Genomic DNA, 23,716 nt, shown 5'->3' with positions numbered 1-23,716 from the left:
TTCGAATCCCGTTGAAGCCCTGAATTTTTTTCAGGCTTCTTTATTCCACTTGCTTAAATTGGAAATTCACTGCGACGATCATTTATCACTCTCATATACATCCGCAGTTCATATATGAATCATTTCATATACATTACATCATTTCACTCCTCTCACGGGAAAATATGAACTCACAATTGACCTCGCTCCCAATGTGTGGCTTCAATAGCTCAGTTGGTAGAGCATCGCACCGATATCGCGGAGGTCACGGGTTCGAATCCCGTTGAAGCCCTGAAATTTTTTTCAGGCTTCTTTATTCCAATTGCTTAAATTGGAAATTCACTGCGACGATCATTTATCACTCTCATATACATCCGCAGTTCATATATGAATCATTTCATATACATTACATCATTTCACTCCTCTCACGGGAAAATATGAACTCACAATTGACCTCGCTCCCAATGTGTGGCTTCAATAGCTCAGTTGGTAGAGCATCGCACCGGTATCGCGGAGGTCACGGGTTCGAATCCCGTTGAAGCCCTGAATTTTTTTCAGGCTTTTTTATTCCAATTGCTTAAATTGGAAATTCACTACGACGATCATTTATCACTCTCATATACATCCGCAGTTCATATATGAATCATTTCATATACATTACATCATTTCACTCCTCTCACGGGAAAATATGAACTCACAATTGACCTCGCTCCCAATGTGTGGCTTCAATAGCTCAGTTGGTAGAGCATCGCACCGGTATCGCGGAGGTCACGGGTTCGAATCCCGTTGAAGCCCTGAATTTTTTTTTTTTTCAGGCTTCTTTATTCCAATTGCTTAAATTGGAAATTCACTGCGACGATCATTTATCACTCTCATATACATCCGCAGTTCATATATGAATCATTTCATATACATTACATCATAACAAACAGTACCCCACATGTAAGTTCTGCTCAATAGCTTTTATGGTCTATGTCAGGCTTTAAGGATTTCTTCCACAGACAGAGTTATAACCTAATTACATGGAGCAAAGCTTGTCCTAGGCTCTAAAAGTTTCAAAAGACTTTGAAAGATGGAAAATTTTAAAAGTGTTTTTGCGTGAAATTTAATGTTTTGTTGGTTTGTTATTTTGTTTGCAGTATTTTGTTGACTCAAAGCTTGATCAAGTGTTCCATGAGTTTCTGGTTGACCTTGTGACAGATGACGAGTTCATTCCTTCTAACCCCTTCCCTAGACTGACATCCGAGCTCTCAGTGGCAGCCATGAAGTAAGTCTTAGATAAAGCTCAGTGAGACTTTCAGTTCACAGCGGGCGAAGTTTTATTGAGTTGAAAGCAAAAATTTGCAAGACATTTGTAAGAAAACGTTGTCAAAAGAGCTGTGGCAAACCAAATTTATTATGAGCTGATAAACTAATTAAATTCTTTATGTATGTGCGGCCTGTAAAATTTTCTTTTTTAGTGACTGTCTTAACTTTTCAGTTATTAGAAGAAACTAGAGTGGCAGTGTGATTTTATTTTCTGAATTACTGTCATTTCACCTTTGTAAATAAGACATAAACTCAGCCAACGGAAATCAATCTATATTGTTGTATTCTTTGCCTTTGTTAAATGCCAAAAATGCCAGCCCTCTGTGATCAATTTTGGATAACATGCTCTTTGTCATTGCTTAACAAGTTGTAGATAACTGTAAAATTCATTAACTTTTCATGAGGGTGCAAACCAATCTCAGCACAGTATTCAGATCACATGTACACAAATGTAACTTACTTACTTACTGCCCATAATGCCTGTGTGGCACATATGGCAGCAACGAAGTTTCTCCAACCCTGCCTATCTCTAGCCAGTTTTTCAATGGTGCTCCAGCTGTAATTGAGCTCCCTTAACTCCATTTCTACCATTCTGCGCCATGTTGTTTTGGGGCGCCCTCTTCTGTGTTTGCCTTCAGGTGTCCAGCGCATTGCAGTCTTAGCTATGTTAACAAATGTAAACCCCAATACAAATCAAACAATAGAACTAACTTTTGATACAAACTCCTGCTCAGCTAATTAGTATTCATTAACTTTTGATACAGATCACTACCGAATCGCATAACAATATTTTGCATTCAATTTTTGTTTTCATTTCACAAGAAGAATAAAATATTCGCGTCCGATCTGTATGGGCGTTTACAATGGCAAGCCGTGTAAACGCCCATGCAGATCTTCCGCTCATATTTTATCTACTACTTACAGTATGTAAACCCAGCTTAAATTTGATTTTGTTAGTCTCACGTTTTGGAAAACGCCAACCACCCTCCTTAACCTACTGCTATAACACCAAGACAGTAATCAATGGTGACAAGAAGACATCGTGCATATATACAGTTTGATTCTAATGTGTACTCAAATCGTTTCTAAATTCCAATCTACTGCAGGATGGAGCTATTTGGAGAAAAGCAAGCAAAGCTGTTATCTAAACTTGTGTCAGGATCTGTTCAACTGATTGATGCGGAGAACTTTGTGTGTCATGTTCCTGGTATTGAAGCTTATGGTAAGGGCTTTGTTTGATTTACAGTCAACTCTTTCTTACCCCCCACGGACACCTCCATAAGACGGATACCTGGTGATGGTCCCTTCCGTTTTTCAGTCATTTTACTGTAACCAAACTCCCTATAAAACGGACACCTCTCTAAGACGAACAACGGACACTTTGAAATCATTAACGGACACTTGAGAAGTGTATTTTATCATGTTTTATACCATGCCATAGAAAATACAGCCAATCAGAATACAGGAAAGCCGTTGTATATTCGACGGTATTCAACCCAACCTTCCCATAGTGCGCTGCGACTGTATTCTCGACGAAATTTAGTAAGCGTATTTTCTATGGCATGGTATAAAATAGTTACACAACACTTTCTCGTGATATACTATTGAATATCCCACTTGTCACTTGTATTTTCTTGGCATACACACTCGCCTAAAGGCTCGTGTGTATACCGAGAAAATACAAGTGACTCGTGGGATATTCCATAGTATACCACTCGAAAGCGTTGCATAACTAGTATTTATTAGTGAAAATACTTCCAAACTTCGTATCGACCTAAAGCAAATTTAGTCAGCGCCCTAAGGATACGTGTAAACCAAGCCTACTCACCAAAAACTATGACGCTTTAACGGATTACTTCTCTGCTTATGTGTATGGGCACTAAAGAGGTCGTTTTCTACTTACAGTATTACAATTTGTAGAAGCTCTCAACTTTTGCTTTAACAAGCGAATACGGGCCTTTCATTGTTTTAGTAAGGTTGCAGTTTGCTAAGGTTTGTTGCATTGTGCAAAGTTTAGCTTTATTATCTGAGAATTACTCGTGTCATGTTACCTCGACTCTCTACGAGGCGGACACGTCTCTAACACGGACAGCTGCGGCCGGTCCCGAAGGTGTCCGTCTTAGAGAGAGTTGACTGTAAATCCACGCTATAATTAAAAGTTCGCTGCTCATTGAAGTTCCAATACGATATTGTCCTTGTCCTACACTCTGTGTTTTTCATTGGAAATCGGCGAATCTGATTGGTTCTTTTTATCGATTCAGTGATAGAATATGTTATCATGTGCCTTGCCTTCAAAGGAAAATTATTCTTGATTTTCAAAAATTCATAAAATTGAAGGTTCTTGGATTGTGATATCATATTGTGTCTACTTAAACAAATAGACTTCTCGCTCCTGTTCTATAGGAGCGATAGTCAACTCTGCTGTTATTTATTATTTGCTCAATTTTATTTGACAATCAGAATGATCAAGCGATTTCTTTGCTTTCCTCTCAATACTTTCTAAAATCGAGTTATAGAAATACTCGTGAAAGTTTGGAACAACTCGAAATTGCCGTGGAAAAAATCACTTCCGTGTTCGCACGGCATTTCTCATGTTTTTGTGACTTTGTAGAAAAAAAAGGTTTTTAATTTTTTATATGTAGATGATTGTATACAGCATTGTTCTGACATTTTTTTATTATGCCAACAAAATACATACATATACAAGACTGATGTGACGATAGTAGGTTTTTCCTTTGGGCACTGTGTTTTAAACAACTTCTGAACTGTAACGGGAGCGCACTGAAACTTCACTGAAATATGACTCAAATATGGGGGAAACTTAGCTCGGTAGAGCAACCACCACTTGCTTACGGGAACGGAGCTTCGCCACAAACTCCTGGTACACGGCGATCTAACTTCAAGGATCTTTCTCAACAGACGTCAAGGGTCAGACAGAACTTGGTTCCAACAGTTGTTTATTCTAACTCAGTTTGTAATCAAAGAAACTCTTACAACGTTGCTCCTTAGGCCCGGGCCAAACGTCGAACTTTACATGGGTCAAACAAGGGTCACAATCTCGTCCCGTACCGGGAAGGGTAGGAACGTTATATATGGGGAACTATTATGTCCCCAATATATAATTAGCACTATACTCTAGTGTCTTGATGTACTACTCAGCTCACTTGCTCACTTGGTGTACTCTAGTACTCTAGTTGCTTCATGTACTCTACTCGCTTGATGTACTCTAGTTGCTTGATGTACTCTAGGTGCTTTATGGAGTACATCAAGCGAGTAGAGTACATGAAGCAACTAGAGTACATCAAGCACCTAGAGTACATCAAGCAACTAGAGTACATCAAGCAAATAGAGTACATCAAGCACCTAGAGTACATCAAGCACCTAGAGTACATCAAGCAACTAGAGTACATCAAGCGAGTAGAGTACATGAAGCATAAGCGAGTAGAGTACGCGTAGAGTACACCAAGCAAGGAGAGTACATCAAGTGAGTAGAATACCAGAGTACATCAAGAGTATAGTGCTAATTATATATTGGGGACATAATAGTTCCCCATACATAACGTCCCTACCGCTGGCGCAGACCAGAAGGATCGCGGCCTCTGGGGACGAGATTGGTTGGGTCAAACCTAATACCAATGACCAAAACCAATAGGTTTTGCTCATTTGCATTAGGATCGACTCATTTGAAGTTCGACGTTTGGCCCGGGCCTTATATATATCGTTGCTACAAGTAAGGTGTTTACAGTGTGAACAGAAGCTTTCTATTGAGTACAATAAAGAAGGAAACGATTGCATTTACAAGAGCGAACTTATATCAACAGTAGGAAGTTTACAAAATTAAAAACGAGAACTTTGATCAAAATTCACAACTTTGAAACTAGAAATAGCGAACTTAAAGCTAAAACAAGCATTGGAAATTAAAAGTGAAAATCTCCTTAAGATTTCTGGAATTGGTTTGCTCAACTAACTTACTACGAGCAATCCTTGAATAAAAAGCAATATAACTTCCTTAAAGAAAATAAGTTCAGCTGGCGAGCTTCCGTGTAAACTAATATAAAACCAGGAACTTTTAATTGTGAACGGAAAACTCAAAAGAATAAGTTACCGAAATGTTTATCAACTAAATTAACTGTGTTGATGAACAAAATGGCAGATGTACAGGTGTACAATTTCCAAACACACGACAAAGATGAATTTCTTCTTGGACAGGAACTACTGTTGGTTTCTTGAAAGGTTTTAAAATGCTGAAAAAGGATAAACACAAAAATGACTGAAATACGGAAAATTCTCTCCTAACACTAAATTACAAAATGCCAACAGCGCAATTGCTGTCAAAAACTCGTCAAGTCATTTACTACACTACTAACATGCGTTGTTGTACTTACACAAATAACAATACATTACTTGCACTTGTTACAACACAATATGTCACGCATTTTTTGGCAATTTCGGCACTAACCATCTAGTCATAGAATTAACTGAAATATCACAATAACGGCTTAAAACTGTGGAATAACTCAAAAGAAACACAGAAAGGGCAAAAAGGGGCATGGATGGGCAAAATTTGTGAAGATGAAAACGGATTGCGTTCGGGTAAACTTGAAAAACGTCGGCCCGACTTTTCTCAAGTTTATCTCAATTTGTATGAAAATGTCATTTACAATGCTCGAAAATCATCCTTGTTTGTTATGTGACCGTGATTTTGCAAATAAATTACTTTTGCTCTGCCAATTTGAAGTTTAAAGCTCTTAATTAACGAAACCTGGCCCCTTAAAAAATAGTTCTCTTACTGAATAGTTCTTTCATTGTTCTGACATTGCTGTGGGTATTGTTCTAACATTGGCCATACTGTCTAACAGGCTTGGTAAGTGCTAAAGCAGCATTGTTCTGACATTGCTGTGGGTATTGTTCTAACATTGGCCATACTATCTAACAGGCTTGGTAAGTGCTATAGCAGCATTGTTCTGACATTGCTGTGGGTATTGTTCTAACATTGACTATACTATCTAACAGGCTTGGTAAGTGCTATAGCAGCACTGGATGGGAAACATTACAACAACCTACGTGCCAAACTGCACAGTCTTGCTAACAAAGTCAACACGCGGATGACAGTTGCCGGCTTGTCGGTACGTGTCCTTACGCTTTTTATCCTCCTCCGCTTTGCCAATTCATTGCTAAGGCCCGGGCCAAACGTCGAACTTTACACGAGTCGAACCTAAGCAAAACCTATTGTTTTTGGTCATTTGCATTAGGTTCGACTCATATGAAGTTCGACGTTTGGCTCGGGCCTAAATTACCCACAGTCATTCGGATGTTTATTATCCAATCAGACAATCATGATAGTGCGAGACTGAGAAAGGTGACGTTATGTTTCTAAACTGCAGGCTTAGTGAATTATCACATAGGCGGAGCAGGGGGGGGAAGGGGCTTTTAGCCCACCGACCGACTGACCGACCGACCGACCGACCGACCGACTGACCGACCGACCGACCGACTTACTGACTGACTGACCATCTGGCTGATTGATTGATCGATTGATTGAGCTCTACGAAATATTTAGTTAAAACACACTGATTGTATTCTTAGTGAAACATTTTCTAATGCTATTACAGTGAAACTCTAGTCTACAATTGCAACTTACATGTAGAACTGAGCACTGACTGGATATATTTGCATTACCATCATAATATTTATTATAGACTGTTGTTGACATGGCTCTCTGTGGTTTTGGCCCTCTTTATGGCCGTATGGCGCCATATTTACACGAGATAGACCTGGAGGAGCATTATTTTATACAAGGTCCAAGTCACGCAAGGACAGAGGTCATACTTCACTTTGCAAAACTAGGTAAGAACAATTCTATTTCTAGCTTTAATTTAGTTTCGTAGTGTATTCTTACACTCTATAGTTACATTATTATAGAAAATTGACCCTTGTGTTACAAACAAACAAACAAACAAACAAATTTTATTAACCCATCCCTGATGAGGCTTTTCAGAGTTAAATAAATACATATACTTAAACCTATAAATTAAACTATGAATATAATAAAAATCAAAATTAATTAACCTAAGAATTCCGTTAAAAGTAGACGCTTTAAGAATTGTTTAAATTCTCTCTGGGATTGGCAAAGTTTAAGTTCGGGTGTCAGAGAGTTCCAAAGACTAACAACCTGATAGTAAAAGGTTTTCTGTCCACTAGCAGATCTGAATAGTGGGATATCAAGAGCTTGTGCGTTTCTAGTAGAGCGCTTTGACACGTCGGAGCGTTTAATGAACTGCTCAGTCAAGTAACCTGGGGCACTCCCTGTCATGCACTTAAAGCACATGATTGCTTGACGATAGTAACGTTGGTCTCTGACTGGAAGCCATTGTAAACGCTTCAGTATCGGTTTAATATGATCGAATTTTCTGGCTCCGCTAATGATGCGACACGCAAAGTTCTGAACCGCTTGGAGTTTATCAAGATTACGTTCAGTTGTGTTGCTCCATACATTAGAACAATAAAAAAGTTTGCTAAAAACTAATGAATTAATAATTATAATCAATGAACGTTGGTCAAAGGCATGTTTCACCCGGTTGATCTGGCCAAGGCGTTTCATACATGCAGAGACGGTGGTAATTATGTGCTCGTTGTATGTTAAGTTGGAGTCTAATATTATACCGAGATCTTTGACTACTTTGACTGGCACAAGTTCCTTTCCTAATAAACTAAGACGAAAATCTTTGACTTTAGTGGCCATCTGGCGACTACCGAATATTATAAGCTTTGTCTTGTCCGGATTAAGGAGTAATTGATTAATTAAGATATTTGAAATTAACGCGAATCGAATCGAAGAAAAAAAAATTAACATTTCAAAACGAAGTTATTAACGCGACGTACACAAAGAAAAACGCTTGTTGAGAGAACAGAAATATGCTTATTTCAATACTAGGGGTTTAATCCGAGACGGAAACAATGTTCGTAATACTTTACCCAAACGTATGGGTTAATCGAAGGAATCTGACCGCTTCGAGCGTTCTTCGCAGTTTTAGTGATACCGGTAGATTTTCACCCTGATGAAATAATGCTTTTTCCTAGGAGATTGGAACGACTGGAATGTATCGAAAAATTGGGGCCAAAATAATGGAAATTATTAAAGGTCGCGGAAATTAACGCTCCACTTAAATAACGGTGCGGAAATTAACGTTAATAAAAATTAACGCGACTTAAGGTCGCGCAGGACCCTTGCAATCATTAGTATGTATTTATTTAAAGAGTATGCACGAACTGCAGGACGACTGAAGCCGACAACAAACGAAATATTCAGGAGAATGTTTGTTTTTAAACTCTTTTGTACAAGTAATTACAAGTAATTGTTCTCAGCTTTGTGCCACGTGCGCTGGAACATAGGGAATTATCATAATTAAATTCACAGCTTTGAATATATCACACGTTGTTGTAAACATTGACTCGGAAGGTCTTCGGAATCGGAAAATCCTGAAATTTTGTGTCCAAGTTTTCTCCGCCTATATAGAATTTCAAGAGTTGATTCGCGAGGAACATAAACTTGGTGTACTCTATTGTGCTCTGGCTAGAGCGAATTTTTAAATTTCCTTCTCAAAATGAAGATAGCATGTTTCAAAGTTTAGATTTCACATTTTTACTCTCTTATAAGCCATTAACTTGTAGCAGTTTTTGAAATCGAAAATTTCGTTCTAGTGGGAGCACAAAAGAAGTTACGATTTATCACTAGGCTATATAATCATTTAATTTGGTGCGCTGTGCTAGTTGAAAACTTGGACACAAAATCGCATTATCTTCAGTTAAACTTTTAAGGGCTTGTTACATCACAGACAACGGTCATCTCTCAGTAAAAGGACAATCTTGATGTAATTCCATCATCCCTGAGTATCCTTATTAAATTTTAGAGGAATCGATATTCAAAATGTAGTGAATTAAAGCTTTACAAGATAGCACTCCAACAAGAAATTTGGCTAATGAATTTATTAATGAGCAAGGGTCATGCGCGACCTTAAATAAACGCGAATTTTTGAAATTCGCGTTAATTTCACGAAGCGTTAATTTCCTATAATAAGGTAATTCCAAGTGAAGATCGATAACTGAAGTTGACAACAGTGAGCTGGAAAACTCGTTTTCGCATTTTATCTAAAATGTTCTGACAAAAAGCCTATAATTCGCTTTAAAGACGAGAATCTTTGTCTGACCGTCCGTGACTCAAAAAAATCTGAGGTTAAATTAGTCATGACACGGGTGGAGCATCTTGGAAAAGTTAGCCTAATTTTTCAAGTGTGCCTTTTTGTTTAACTATTTTCTCTTTAGTGTGTTTTTTTACCTTAGTTAACTTTAACTTTGGTGTTACCTACGGTTTGAAAGTAACTTTGTACCAAACATTACAGTATATACCGTGATGAAGCCTCATTAAGCTTCCAAATGTCCTAGTATAGTTATTACCATGGGTGTGGCATTCACTATTCAGATGTTTTGGACCAAATGAACAATCTGTGTCTTGGAGCGGAAACTTTGTACTTCTGTGCAGTGCACATAAACAACTGCCAACTTGCTTTTTTATGCAATACAGCACTCATTTGCTTTACAGTCAACCCTCTCTTAAAGGACACCTCTATAAGACGGACACCTGGTGATGGTCCCTGCCGTTTTTCAGTCATTTAACTGTAACAAAATTCTCTGTAAGACGGACAACGGACACTTAAAAACCGCTAACAGACACGTACAAAAAGTTATTTTTTTAGTGAATAATACTTCCAAACTTGGTATCAACATATAGCATAGTAAGTCAGCGCATTAAGAATACCAAACTTACCAAAAAACGGCTATAGCGTATTACTTCTCTGCGAAAGTGTATGGGCACCAAAGAGGTAGTTTTCTACTTACAGTATTACCATTTGTAGTGAACAAACGAGTCGAATTTCTGATATTATTTTTGTTCCACTTTATAGGTTTTGCTAAAGTAAGCGACTAAAAACAAACGTGTATTCGTTGTGCATAGCCGTTTCGCTTTATCATCTCAAGATTTCTGGTGTCGCGTTACTTCGACTCTCTATAAGGCGGACACCTCTCTAAGACGGGCAGTTGGGGACAGTCCCGACGGTGTCCGTCTTAGAGAGAGTTGATTGTACAATGGGCAGGAAAAAAAAAAAAAAAAAAGGGAATTTATTTAAACCTCGCGCGCTTCGTTATTGTTTTTAATTTGCGAAGCTTGGATGAGATTAATTTCGTATGGCGAATACAGAGGTTGGTAGGACTGCTAAGCCGGAAGTCTCCAAACGAGTGTGAATACTATTATATGCTATGTACATTTAAAGGAACTATGTCACGGGGATTTCGCAGATTTTTGATATAAACTGTTCTGAAATAAGTGGTAGTCAACTTAACCCATGAAAAACATTATCTTTGAACATTTAACTGAAGATATAACCTTTTCTTACAAATCAAACTTCGGCTATAAATATCGATTGTTTTGAAGGCGCGTGGAAACAACTTAAATTGCAATCCATTTTTATCCGAGCCATCCGCAGCCAAACACGCTTTTAAATAGTTTTGGTGCTCTCTAATAGCAATTGTTAATGAAAATGGACCATTATTTTCAAGTTTCCTACGACACAAATGTAAATTTTGGCTGTTCAAAAGTCTGTTAAAATCCGTGACATAGTCCCTTTATCGTCGGGCGACAATAACAATTGTAACAAATTCTGGACGGCAGACGGCAGTTAACGGTGGTGAAGCAGTGTGCACCTCGAGGGTAAACAATGCTGATCTTAAGCAAGGATAATTAGAAAAAAACCTGCTGTTTTCTTTCTTTTGGACTTTCTTGCCACGAAAACGCTTTTATTAGCTCCAACAAACCAGTTCGTAATTAATGCGCTCCAAACTGAAATCTACAATTCGGTAACCTCGGTAGTCAGAACCTAGGTAGTCTAAAATCCCACTTAATACCATTTCTATAAGAACTTATTAAGGCTAAGTTGGAAAAATCTAAGGTTTTTTTTTTACGTGGGTTTATACTGTATTTTTATCTTCTTAGTGAATTACAGATACAAAACGAATGACATGTGTGATTTACCTACCCAATTTCATTCCCCACACTTAGCGCAGCGATTGTTTGTGAATGCAATGCGACTTACAACGTACGGTAAAACTGTCACTTTTGACGCAAATCTTACAAGTTGCAGCTCATTAATACTTCATAATTTGTGACATATTGTTTGTGTTTTAATGATGTTTTTAAAAATTACTACATATGGATTATCTTCTTGAATTCGTTTTCAACAGTTAATAACCTTTGAATAATTTATGCGCTTTACCGATATCTTAAAACGGAGGTTTAAATATTTTTGTTTTGTCTAAAACAAAGAAACAAAAAAGTACAAAACGAGCACTTAATTTGCGTAAATATGATAGTTGAATGTCTTTAAAGTATCACTCTATAATGTAAAAAGAAACCATTTTAAAAACTCGAAAAAGCGAAAGCGCTCAATTCCAGCGAAACGTATTTATTATGGATTCATTTGGCAAGCAAACGCGATCGCAGCTTAGCAGGTTTTCTATTATTTCTTGCATTGAATTGTCTTCTATGGTCTTGGCCAAAATTTCTGGCGTGTCCTCACCCCAGTTTTGAAGTCTGGCTCCCCAGTAATGATTTAGCCTGATCGTATTTTTATCAGCGTCCACTGAAATGCCTTTTCCTAAGTCGTGGTGATGAACGCCTGATTTTGTTACATGCGATGGCTTGTAGATGGGTTTTACTAAAGCGTTTGAAGGTTTGGGTGTTCTCCGCTTAAGTCGGTCGATAAGTAACGGATGTTGCTTATCGCTTAGTGGCTTGCCGAGAAATAGGAAATTCTGCATCGTAATCTGCGAGACATCGGGTCGTTGTATCGAAAAATTAGCGATAAAACGTTGCATAAAATTAGGTTTGGTATCTTGAGGACAAAATGGATATTCGTCGATATCAATGCTTGCTTGCCATTTAGATTGATTGCCCCAGTTTTCCAAGCAATGTTGATACGCGCTTTCCTGAGTCCCAGTTACCGAGTAAGGGTACGCGTTATGACTCCAGTCAACATATGTAACGAAGTCCTCCTTTATGAGGAAATCAAGAGCACTCTTTTGCGATTCATTCTTGAAGACATAAGCGTCGTACACGTAGACGTGCTCAAAGCCAGCGTACTTCAAGTAATAAAGCCACTGCATCATCTCTCTTGTGCTGAGCTTAGCCAGATCACTAGAGTAAATTCGTACAAGTAAAACAGCGCTTAGAAAATAGTGACCATCTGTATTTGCTTTATTACACCAGCTAAGACACCGTTTTGTACGTTTCCAAGTTGGCGTTCTGATGGCTTTCCGTGCTCGATGTGGTTTTGTTAAGCTTGCTTTTTCCTTTGATATTAGCCAGAGTACTTTTCAGCGACTGCTCTTGTCGAAACTTAAGTTCGCCCATGTTGTTTTCATAAAACCCACGCATTAAAGATTCATCTTTTCTGATAACAGACGCGATCAAAACGATGTACACAATAAAGGTAAACAGAAACAGGAGCCTGAAATACTTTCGAGTGCAAAATAATCGAAGAAGACCACCATTTTGTATTCGATGTGAAACAGAAACAGCCATACAACGACTTATGTGATGCCTCATCATTTGCAAAACAAAGAGGAGGCCGGATTATTTGTGTCGTGTAGATTCTGAATAAACGTTTATCCCCGTGGGCGATCAGCAGGTGTATGAGATAAACGGCGCGCGATAGCCTCTTAATGATTCATGTTGGTTTACCACTGTAGTTATTATACTCACTGAAAAATATACTCTCCGTTTGTTTTTCCTCAGTGCTGACTACAAACGTCATCAATTTCCTTTCTGAACGGAATTCCGTTCAGTTTTGTGTTGTTTCAGTGTTAATCTTTCATATCTTTCACTGCACATTAATCCTCAAAAGATTGTCGGATGTATTATTTTCACAACTTTGGTAGAATCCGACAGACCGTCATTTATCTTGCGAACTTTAAAATTGTTGCGTCGCCATTCGAATGATTTCTGAGTCTATTTAATGATCCTGAAAGAAAAAGAAAGATTTTTTCTAGTTTGATGCTGTTCTGGCTAAGCTTGAAATGTCATATGACCCCGGGCTCAGCAGGTACTTGTAGCCTGAGCCATTGACGCTCTACACCTCCGAAAAGGAGATAAATGCTTTCGTTGCTTGACCTATCCACTGGTATTTCGCCACAAATGGCACAAGGTGACAGATCCTTATTCGTTATGGCTTTGGCTGATCAAGACGTCATAACTTCGATAAAATCATAGTTCAAAGAAAACAACTTACATAATGAGGATTTGCATTAAATAGATATTCTATTCATTCCAGCAAAAGCGGGTATATTGCTGCTGTAATCTGGCAACCAACCCTGGGGGGGGGGGGGGGGGGTTGGTGCCTAAATAGCAACCTCGTTCCCAGGGCTTTTCTCTTGGTAATTTGGGAAAAGCCCTGGGAACGAGGTTGCCTAAATAGGACCGCTCAGAGGGACAGCCGAGAAGTACTGAAGATGACTTTCCGACTCGGCTGGCTCTCGGAAATTTCTCGGTAAATCCAATATGGCGTCTCATTCTTGACTTGTTTTGTGGCTACAAACTCGCATCGAGGAGGAAGGAAGATAATACGAAGAAACGAAGAAAAGTATGTTTTTTTTTAAATATGCTAGGTTGGAAATCGGATTTCACGAGCACTTAGAGGCTCGTTTAAAAAGCATTCGTTCTACTATATAGGAATGAGATCAGTTCGCGTGTAGGATAGAGCTAACTTGTGTCCCTCTGACCGGTGCTATGTAAGAAGGTAGTATTTTATATACCTAAGCCTGAAAAAGGTACCCCTTTCGGGCGGAGCCTCCCCGTATAGGCCATTATAGGGAGTACCCCCCCCCCCCCGGGCAACCAAATAACGTATAGGACGCGTGTCACATATCAACCTAGTAAACGGCCCAGCTCACCACGAGTCTCTCGTAGCTCAGTTGGTTAGAGCGCCCAACCGGTATTCTGAGAGGCCATGGCCGACCATGGGTTCGATTCCCGTCGGGGACTCAGAATTTTTCTCTGTCCCATGCTCGTGTCATTGTTGAAAAATCATCTTTTCAACAATTAGAATAGCAAAGTGTAAGCAAATAGGACAAATAAGCCCACCGCAGGATGTTATTCCAGCCGAGCGAGTTAAAAACCCAGCTTTGAAAAAAAAGTCGATGAATGCTTCACAGCGGGCAGCAGTCCAAAAGTAATGGTCCGTCGAGGCCGAGAAATCGGTGGAAAAATACTTTTAACGATCGAGAATTTTTGACCAGCTGAACTTATTTTGTCAGTCGAGAAATATTTTTATCGGTCAATAATTAAAACAGTTTTAACTTCCTTTATAAAAAGCCCGAGAAACTCCTGCTTTTGTGCACTAAAGTTAGGCATGTCATTTTTTTATATTTGTTAAAAAATTAAATTAATTTTAACGGCTCTTTCAAAACTCACGCGAAACTCCGACCTGCTCTTTGTACTAAGTACATGTCCTACCTTGGATGTTGGTTGAGTACGGACTGAGATGATTCCCTTGTCTCGATTTTGAGGTACTTGAATGCACTCGAAGATTGTTTTCTTTGAAATTGTAGCCTGCGAATAGGCTCCCAAGTGGAGCAAGGCGTAAAATAAAACGGCGAGCGAAGCGTTGAAAATGTTACTTCGTATTGAATATTTATTAATAGCTAAACTGTCAGTCGTAAGTGCTAATTTTTCATTTTGTGACACCGATTAATTATTGTTCGCAACTCGCCTCTCAAATCTCTTGGGTGTCAATACATGGCATTAAATAACTGACACATAAAAAACCTGCTCATGAGCAATGGCATTTCCTCGCAATTTAACAACGTATTAAAAAAAAACTGATAAAAATTAAATCTATCTTTTTTACAGCGTTTAAGACAGGTTGCTAGACAATTATTGTAATTAAAACGTTCTGCATCAAGTCCGTTATATATGCAAGTGTAATTTTGAAATGTTAAATTTATCTCGACAATTTAGGAAAAAAATAAATTATCGCCAATAATACAATCGCAAATACAGGAAAAACCCGCGAGTAAGAACCTTAATTTTTCCAGATGAGCCTAAACAGGTTCTTACATAAATGCTAGTTAACACAGATTTAGGCTATTTAGGTTCTTACAGGTTCTCATTTTCTGCAGAAAAATTTACATTGTTTTTTCTAATAGAAGTTTTAGTCATGTTCGGCCTAGTTCTTATAAAATTTGCATACCACATAAGTATTTATGCAAAAATGAAGCACTAATCATTCAGAACATAACATTATATACATGTACAGTCACGTAATGCCTTGTATAGCATATTTTTCTAAAAGTTAACATTTTTAATTAATTTTAGAAAAAATGAGAACCTGTTTCCAAATTTTAGGCTAAATAGGTTCTTATAAAAAGGGGTCTAATTTGCAAATTTTAGCCTAACAGGTTCTTAAATGTTAGGTTCTTACTCGCGGGTCTTTACTGTACTTTACGAACAAAAATTTCGACGCTGATTGAAAACAATTAATCGTTTGGAATATACTGAAATTCCGGCCTGTGTATTGTTTGTTGATGGCGCTTCGGGTTTGGTTATTGATTGTGCTGAAATTGCATGCGACTTCTGCTTTTTTTTAGCCAGGGGCTAAAAGGCAACACTTTTACCTCCTTAACAACGACGATTGCTTTCACAAGAATGCCAAGTCTGAAATGGCCTTGCAAATATATTACTATTAATATTTGTATTCGTTTAAATTAATAAAACAGACATGAACTGATTTTATTTCCATTACTTCCATTAAACAGGGTCAGAGCTTAAAGGCTTCAGCAGCACTACCCACCCCACCTAAGTCACCTAAGCTTCCGTTTAACCTCCCCCCTCCACCCCTACGCGGGACGATATTTTAACGCTCATATGTTATTGAGGTAGAATGATTTTTCAGTTAACCGTTGCGTGACGTGAACTGCACATCTTTAGTCTGTTTCGTCTCCTAGATTTTGCGTGGGCACTTTTCCTTTCGCGCTTTTGTTTTTGCTTAACGCACGACGGACAAAGAGTAAAGAGGGAATGATTGTAGTCTATGAACTTTAAAGTAAAATTTTCCCAATGCTACCTACTGATATTGCTTACAAATTTATATTTTTTTTTCAGTTTACGAGAACCTTATAGATTTCAGTGAAAAAGAGGATACTCTCTTTGTTGGTAAGTTCTTTTGTACTCTTCCGTGGTATTTTGGCATCACCAAAAGCAATGTATGATAACCCGCCCAATAGCAACTGTTTAGGAGACTATAAGTCCCCGGGGGGACACCCCTCTGTAACAGACCTGGTTGGTTCTTTTGCCCTCCTTGTGGAATTAAGACCTCCCTGGCCCCTGGTGGGTTTTCAAAAACTCTCTGGCCAATTTTATTTCTCGCTGGTGTAGATTTAAGTTTCACCGGTGAAAAGTGTTCCCGTGCAAGAAATATGAAATTCCGTTCTTGTTTCATTAGTTATCGGGTATGCTGTTTTACAAAAGGGTCGTGAGCTTCTGAAGCACTCCTAAGACACCTACAAAGTTTTCCTCTTTCCACAGGTTTCCAATGGAAACCTGTGGAAAATTGTGCGGACTTTGACCATTGATCGTGAAGGAAAATGGCAGGTTGGATTGGCAGATGATAAATTATGACAGCTACATTGGGTTTTTTAACACTTCTTTAACCGATTGCGCTTGTTTTTGCTAATCCTCTAATACGCCGGAATTCTGAAAGTTAACCCACATCAGATCTTAAAATATATTTTTGGCCCGTGGCCTGTTTACAAGTTGTAGAATTAATTTTTGAACTGGCAGCATATCGGAATAAAAATAAAACTTGAACATCTCTTACCAATTTTGTCAAGTGCAGATGCAGCTGAAAAGGTACACTATGCCTTCAGCGAATGAAAGTCGATGTTAAATCTCCAGAGCATGGGCAAACATAGACTGATCTTTCCGTACAAATAAACTCGTTTATCGACAAAAGCTGGTCACTAATTGATAGCACGTATTTATGGTTGTCTAGGTATTTTGCGGACAATCGGAAAGAATTCATCAAAATACAAAAGAATACCCTTATTTCTTTCAAATAAAGTGCATATCACTAATTGCCTTTTGAAAGACTTGGGAGATTAATTAACGAGATCTGATTTGCCGAAAAAGCTTTTAACACGTTTGGTAATTTTATAAAATGAAAGATGTAAATACATTTGTGTTATAGTGTCGTGTCCTTCGTGCTTAAATGCACGTGGGCGCGATTGGCAACGTAACTCTGAATAATTCCGTGTTTTGCATGCACGTGACATTTTTTGCTTTTGGGAACGAGTATTTTTGACTTTGTAATTAGATTGGGAGCGGTTAGTTAGTTCGCGAAGTTCGCGAAGAAAGTTACGAATTTTCAGAGAATTTCGAAGCGAAACGTAGGACGAAATGTAGGGCTGCGTAGACACGCATGGCTTAGAGATGTACGTTAGCTAAGAAACTCTGATACGGACTGGACTGGCCGTGAAATTCACATTCTTCGAAATTCTGTGGATTCGTCGAGATTCTACCGATGAATATTTAATTTCTGCGAAATGGAGTCGCACATTTTGGCCGAAGATGATCATATGCGGGAACAAATGGAGCCCCCAGAAAGAATTACGGCTTGGAAAAGATCGAAAGCTGGTCATCACGGTGAGATGACGAAGATTTGTAGCCGTCTGGACGAAGTGCTCAAGGATTATCGCCATGCTGGCGAAGTAATGGAGCTTAGTCGTCGATTGAAGGATCAATGGTCAAAGTATTGTTTTGTACACGAGCAACTTATGAAGCATTTGCCTGGTGAGAGAGAAAAGGCGGATGAAAGCGATCGTTTTGATGATCGAGCTCGAGCTTACGAAAGATACAGTTTTCTGATCGAACAATTCATGACTCGTACTAACTTTACGAATGGAGGAACGGAAACAGTTGTTACTAAAGACCGTTCTAATCGTGCGGAAGATGCACGGAGTTCTGTTTCGGGCGGTTCTCGGAAATCCAGGCGTTCAAGTCGTAGTTCAAGTTCAAGGTTACGTGAAAACGCTGCAATTGAAAGCGTAATGGCCGAAGTGAGATTGGCGCAATTAAGGAGAGCAAAAGAGAGAAGATTGGAACAGCAAATGTTACAGTTGGAGAATGAAATAGCTGACGCTGAAGACGAGGCCGAGTTTGCCCGAGTAAAAACCCGATTTTATGAGCAATTGGATTCAGAAACGTCGAGCATCGATGATCCACTCGCTGAGCTTGAGGTGGAGAAGGGAAGGCAGCATCTCTATCAAAGAAAGGATATGCCTGAGCCTTAGCCGCGCGTCTTTGCCCCAAAACCAATACCCCCTGAAAAGATCTCAAGTTCGACTAAGGATCCCAATGTCCGCCCTCTTGCTCAGCCTAAAAGGGAGTATGGTGGATCGTCTGCGCCTGGAGCCGAAGGTAAAGTGACAACGCTAGCAACGCAGCTCACATCTGGTTCACCTCAACAGAAGGATCCACGCAATACAGGCCGATCAGCAAAATGTATGAACTGCCAGGAATCCCACTACTTGGAGGATTGCGGTAAATTTAAGAAACTAACTCTGAGACAAAGAAAGATTTTCGTTCGAGGAAGAGGGCTTTGTTTGAATTGCCTGAGGAAAGGACATTTGGTTACTCAATGTGTTTTCAAATCGAAGTGTAACCTGTGCTCACAGAAACATCATGTCCTCTTACACAACGCTGCGTCGGATTGTGTTGATTCCCCTTGCCAAAGCCAGGAACAAGTATCTGCCAGCGTAATGACGGGCGATGGTAGAACCTCAGGTTCTCCTAGTCAAAACCATGATCAAGTTAAAGTGTCTGCGAACATAATGACAGCTGAAAGTGGTACATCCAGTGTCCCCACCTTTGACCAAGCTGCCAGCGGCATCGCAACGGTCAGCGTGGTGAACTTTGCTAAGTCTGCATCTTACAAAGCATGCAGCCAGACAGCCTTTAAGTCGCATAAAGTTGCCCTGCAAGTGGTACCTGTGAGACTGGAGGGGGAGAATGGGCAAACGGTGAACACATGGGCGTTGCTCGACACGGGAAGCGAGGATTCGTTTATTGCCAAACCTACCGCTGACCAGCTAAGTTTGAGAATAAAGAGTTTCGAGTCGTTGGCGGTGTGTACCTTGACTGGCGAGACAACTGTGCGTGTAGGCAAAGTGGACCTAGTAGTCTTACCAATAGAAGATTCAGAAGGCCACCGAATTCAGATTCACGACGTCAAGGTTGTTGAGAATCTCAATGTGAGCTCGTCCAGACCGCAGGACTTGTCGAAATGGGAACACCTAAATGGGATAGCAATGCCAGAGATTGACGAGGAAGAAGTTACCTTGCTTATAGGAGCAAACGTCCCTGAAGTTCAGATACACGAAGAAGTTCGCGTTGGAAGAGCCGGAGAACCGTATGCTGTCCGGACCCTTTTGGGGTGGTCCATTCTGGGACCGCTTAACAGCAGCATTGGAATAACATCTGACAAAGTAAACGTGAACTTTCTAAAGTATGGTAGCCAGATGTTGGACCAACAGATGAATCAGTTTCTTGGATTTGAGAACATTGAATGCATTAGTAGCAGTAAGAAGGGGATGTCAGTCGAAGATCGAGAATCTTTACACAAGCTGAACAGTTCTGTTCGCCTAGTAGACGGCCGTTATGAGGTCGGAATGCTCTGGAAGTACGAAAATCCGTGGTTGCCAAACAACAAAATGACCGCCGAAGCTAGACTTCGCTCTCTGAAAAGAAAGTTGTGCAGAGAGGAGCAGTTGCTATGCAAATACCGGGACTTTATGGACGACCTTTTGGTAAAAGGCTATGCTAGAAAGCTGACCGAGGTGGAGGCGGAGGCTCGAAGTCCCAGGACGTGGTATCTACCGCACCACGGTGTCTTTCACCCGCAAAAACCGGGGAAAATTCGAGTAGTATTCGATGCAGCAGCAAATCATGATGGAGTCTCCCTCAACAGCCAGTTGAATCGAGGGCCTGATTTAACGAACAGTCTGTTTGGTGTGTTGCTGAGATTCAGACAGGAACGCATCGCTCTTGTTGCAGACATACAATCCATGTTTCTTCAGGTGAAAGTACCTGCTGAAGACGCTGGCGCTCTCCGTTTCTTGTGGTGGGAGGAAGGCGATCTAAATAGACCTCCTGGGGAGTACCAGATGGTCCGTCACATCTTTGGCGCTAAAGATTCTCCGAGCTGTGTAAACTTTTGCCTGAAAAGAACCGCTGAAGATAACAAGAACGACTTTAGTGAAGAAGCCGTTAGGGCAGTCCAAGAAGATTTCTACGTTGACGATTTGCTGAAGGCTGTGGAGACGACCAGTAAGGCAATTTCACTGGCGCACGAATAGATGTCTCTTCTCGAGAGGGGCGGATTTCGTCTGACTAAATGGACAAGTAATTCTCGTGAGGTGTTAGCCAACATACCTGAAGATAAACGAGCACAGCCAACCCCCAACCTGGATTTGGATCAGCTGCCGATCGAGAGAGCGTTGGGAGTCCTGTGGAATATCGAAACAGATGTTTTCCAGTTTAAAGTCTTAAAGCCAGACAAACCAGCTACGAAACGAGGTATCCTGTCGACTATTAGTTCCCTTTACGATCCTGTGGGTTTCGTTTGTCCAGTGGTGCTAGAAGCAAAGAAGATTATGCAGCGGCTGTGGAAACTGCAGTTGGATTGGGACGATCCTGTCCCAGAATTTGAGCTGGCCCACTGGGAACGTTGGAAGTCTGAATTATCAGCTTTATCGCAAGTTCAAATACCAAGATGTTATCTCCAGCTACAAGGAGAAGTAAAGGAAATCTCTCTCCACCAGTACTCAGACGCGTCAGACGAGGGTTACGGCATGTGCTCCTATCTGCGGTTCGTTTATGAAGATGGGTCCATTCAGTGCTCGTTTCTGGTTGGTAAATCAAAGACGATGCCAGTGAGAGCTATTTCAATCCCAAGGCTCGAGTTACAAGCTGCAACGTTATCTGCCAAGATTTATCAAGTTTGCAGGGATGAGTTAACCTACAAGATTGACAGAGTCGTATTCTGGACCGATTCTCAAACTACCTTGCAGTACATCAAGAATGAAACAAAGCGTTTCAACACCTACGTAGCTAACAGAATTGCTGAAATTCGTGAGGTTACCAGGCCGGACCAATGGAGACACTGTCCTGGAAGGTTGAACCCAGCCGACGACGCCTCGCGTGGCTTAAAGCCTAAAAGGTTATCAAGTCAGCATCGCTGGTGGAAACGACCAGAGTACTTGTGGCAATCGGAGAACAACTGGCCCAAAACTGAGATTGGCGAAGTTCCACATGACGATCCTGAAGTTCGAAATGAAGCACAAATTCATTCAATCAGGACTGTAAACCCTCACGTTATAGTTCACTCAGATGCTCGATGCGCGAGCAAACCGACCGTTTACGAGATGATATCGCACTACAGCTCTTGGTTTAAGTTGCAACGTTACGTTGCTTGGCTAGTGCGATTCTGCTACTGGCTAAGGTCCCGGGAAGTCTCCCCAACGACACGAACACTAACCACGGAAGAGTTAGAAGAGGCAACACTGTTTCTCATGCGGTTGGTTCAGGCTGAAAGCTTTGCAGAAGAACTGAGAGACCTCAAGGCCGGCAGGGAAGTAAAGACGTCGTCCAAACTTGTAAAGTTGAAACCAGTACTGACGGAAGGAATTCTTCGTGTCGGAGGTCGCTTAGAGGAGGCAGTAGTGCTGTCGTATAACGAAAGACATCCCGTAATACTTCCAAGGAACCATCACATCAGTCAGCTGATCGTCCGTCATTGCCACGAAAGTTTAGCCCATGCCGGCAAGGAGCAGACCCTGGCTCAAACAAGGAAAATGTTCTGGATTCTCGGAGGCAGAGGTTTAGCAAAGAGCACCATTAGAAATTGTGTGAAGTGTCGCAGATTTAAAGAGAGGCCTATGAAGCAGATGATGGCTCCCCTTCCTAGAGAGAGATTAGAACCATACAATCCGCCCTTCACGTTCTCTGGTGTCGACTTTTTCGGTCCACTAATGGTTAAGTGGGGCCGCGGTTTAGCAAAGCGCTGGGGATGCATTTTCACTTGTCTGTCCACGCGAGCTGTCTTCCTCGAACTTGTGCCCTCACTGGAAACTGACGATTTCATCATGGCCTTGCGACAGTTCATTAGCCGAAGGGGTCCTCCCAAGGAAATTAGATCAGATAGAGGCACTAACTTTGTTGGCGCGGAGCGCAAACTCAACGAAGCCATCGATAGGTGAAACCACGCAAAAATTTGCCAAGAATTGCAACAAAGAGAAGTCAAGTGGACCCTTCATCCCCCAGCAGCACCTCACATGTCCGGGGTCTGGGAGCGACTAGTGCAGACTACCAAAAAGCATCTGAAGGCTGTCGCAGGAGATAGATTGCTCGGTGAATTTGCGTTGCGAACACTGCTAACTGAAGTGGAGTCCATTATGAATAATCGTCCAATCGTAGCAGCATCAGATGACCCTGCCGATTTGGAAGCATTAACCCCCCAATCACTTCTTGCTGCAAAGGAAGGTGTCTGGGTTGCCACCAGGGCTTTTCGTCAAGGAAGACCATTTGGGCAGGAAACAGTGGAGAAAGGTCCAATACCTAGCCGACGTCTTCTGGAAGAGGTGGATTAATGAATATCTACCGAGTCTGACTGAAAGAGGAAAGTGGTTAAGAGACCAAAGGAAGGTTAGAGTGGGCGACCTGGTGCTCGTTTTGGAAGAGAATGTCCCTCGCAACAAGTGGACTGTGGGTCGTGTAACTGAGGTCTTTGAGGGAAGAGATTCAAAGGTGCGATCCGCTAAGGTGAAGACTTCAAGCAAGGAGTTGCTTCGTCCAATCGTGAAGCTGTGCCTATTAGATGGACAGGAATGAAAGACACTTACGAGGATTAACAAACGCTTAAACTTTGACGTTTGTGGGGCCGCTGTCGTGTCTTTCGTGCTTAAATGCACGTGGGCGCGATTGGCAACGTAACTCTGAATAATTCCGTGTTTTGCATGCACGTGACATTTTTTGATTTTGGGAACGAGTATTTTTGACTTTGTAATTAGATTGGGAGCGGTTAGTTAGTTCGCGAAGTTCGCGAAGAAAGTTACGAATTTTCAGAGAATTTCGAAGCGAAACGTAGGACGAAATGTAGGGCTGCGTAGACACGCATGGCTTAGAGATGTACGTTAGCTAAGAAACTCTGATACGGACTGGACTGGCCGTGAAATTCACATATAGTTTTGTGCTACCCCAAAGTGTATTGTTTTTGATCTGTTTAAGGTTTGAAAATGGTGTTATGGTTTTTAAACCCGTTGACCCCCC

General features: G+C 40.6%; 2 protein-coding genes, 1 non-coding gene and 1 pseudogene across 4 annotated transcripts in view; 3 read left to right on the top strand and 1 right to left on the bottom strand.

The window, feature by feature from the left end:
* The window catches only part of LOC144647105 (uncharacterized), a 53,058-nt gene that overhangs the window by 22,140 nt on the left and 7,202 nt on the right, over window positions 1-23,716 (top strand). Inside the window, exons 20-24 of the mRNA XM_078506860.1 lie at window positions 1,119-1,246; window positions 2,394-2,509; window positions 6,301-6,413; window positions 6,987-7,134; window positions 16,496-16,546. Of these exons, the coding sequence (XP_078362986.1) occupies window positions 1,119-1,246; window positions 2,394-2,509; window positions 6,301-6,413; window positions 6,987-7,134; window positions 16,496-16,546 (556 nt within the window). The remainder of the gene's footprint in view (window positions 1-1,118; window positions 1,247-2,393; window positions 2,510-6,300; window positions 6,414-6,986; window positions 7,135-16,495; window positions 16,547-23,716) is intronic.
* On the top strand, window positions 198-271 carry Trnai-gau (transfer RNA isoleucine (anticodon GAU)). The gene has a single exon. It is a non-coding gene; the product is annotated as a tRNA-Ile (tRNA).
* On the bottom strand, window positions 11,182-15,181 carry LOC144647124 (uncharacterized; annotated as a pseudogene). The gene is made up of 2 exons (XR_013569531.1): window positions 14,849-15,181; window positions 11,182-13,358 (listed from the first exon to the last, which is right to left on the bottom strand). The product of XR_013569531.1 is annotated as an uncharacterized LOC144647124 (transcript).
* On the top strand, window positions 20,746-23,661 carry LOC144647115 (uncharacterized). The gene is made up of 2 exons (XM_078506871.1): window positions 20,746-23,098; window positions 23,252-23,661. The coding sequence occupies exon 1, from the start codon at window positions 20,746-20,748 to the stop codon at window positions 22,645-22,647; it is 1,902 nt and encodes a 633-aa protein (XP_078362997.1). The 3' UTR covers window positions 22,648-23,098; window positions 23,252-23,661.

This window comes from Oculina patagonica, chromosome 3, assembly GCF_052425735.1.
Source record: "Oculina patagonica isolate OP01 chromosome 3, crgOcupat, whole genome shotgun sequence".
Taxonomy (NCBI): Eukaryota; Metazoa; Cnidaria; class Anthozoa; order Scleractinia; family Oculinidae; genus Oculina; species Oculina patagonica.
Note: the sequence above shows the minus strand (reverse complement) of the source record. Positions and strands in the feature narration are given on the sequence as shown.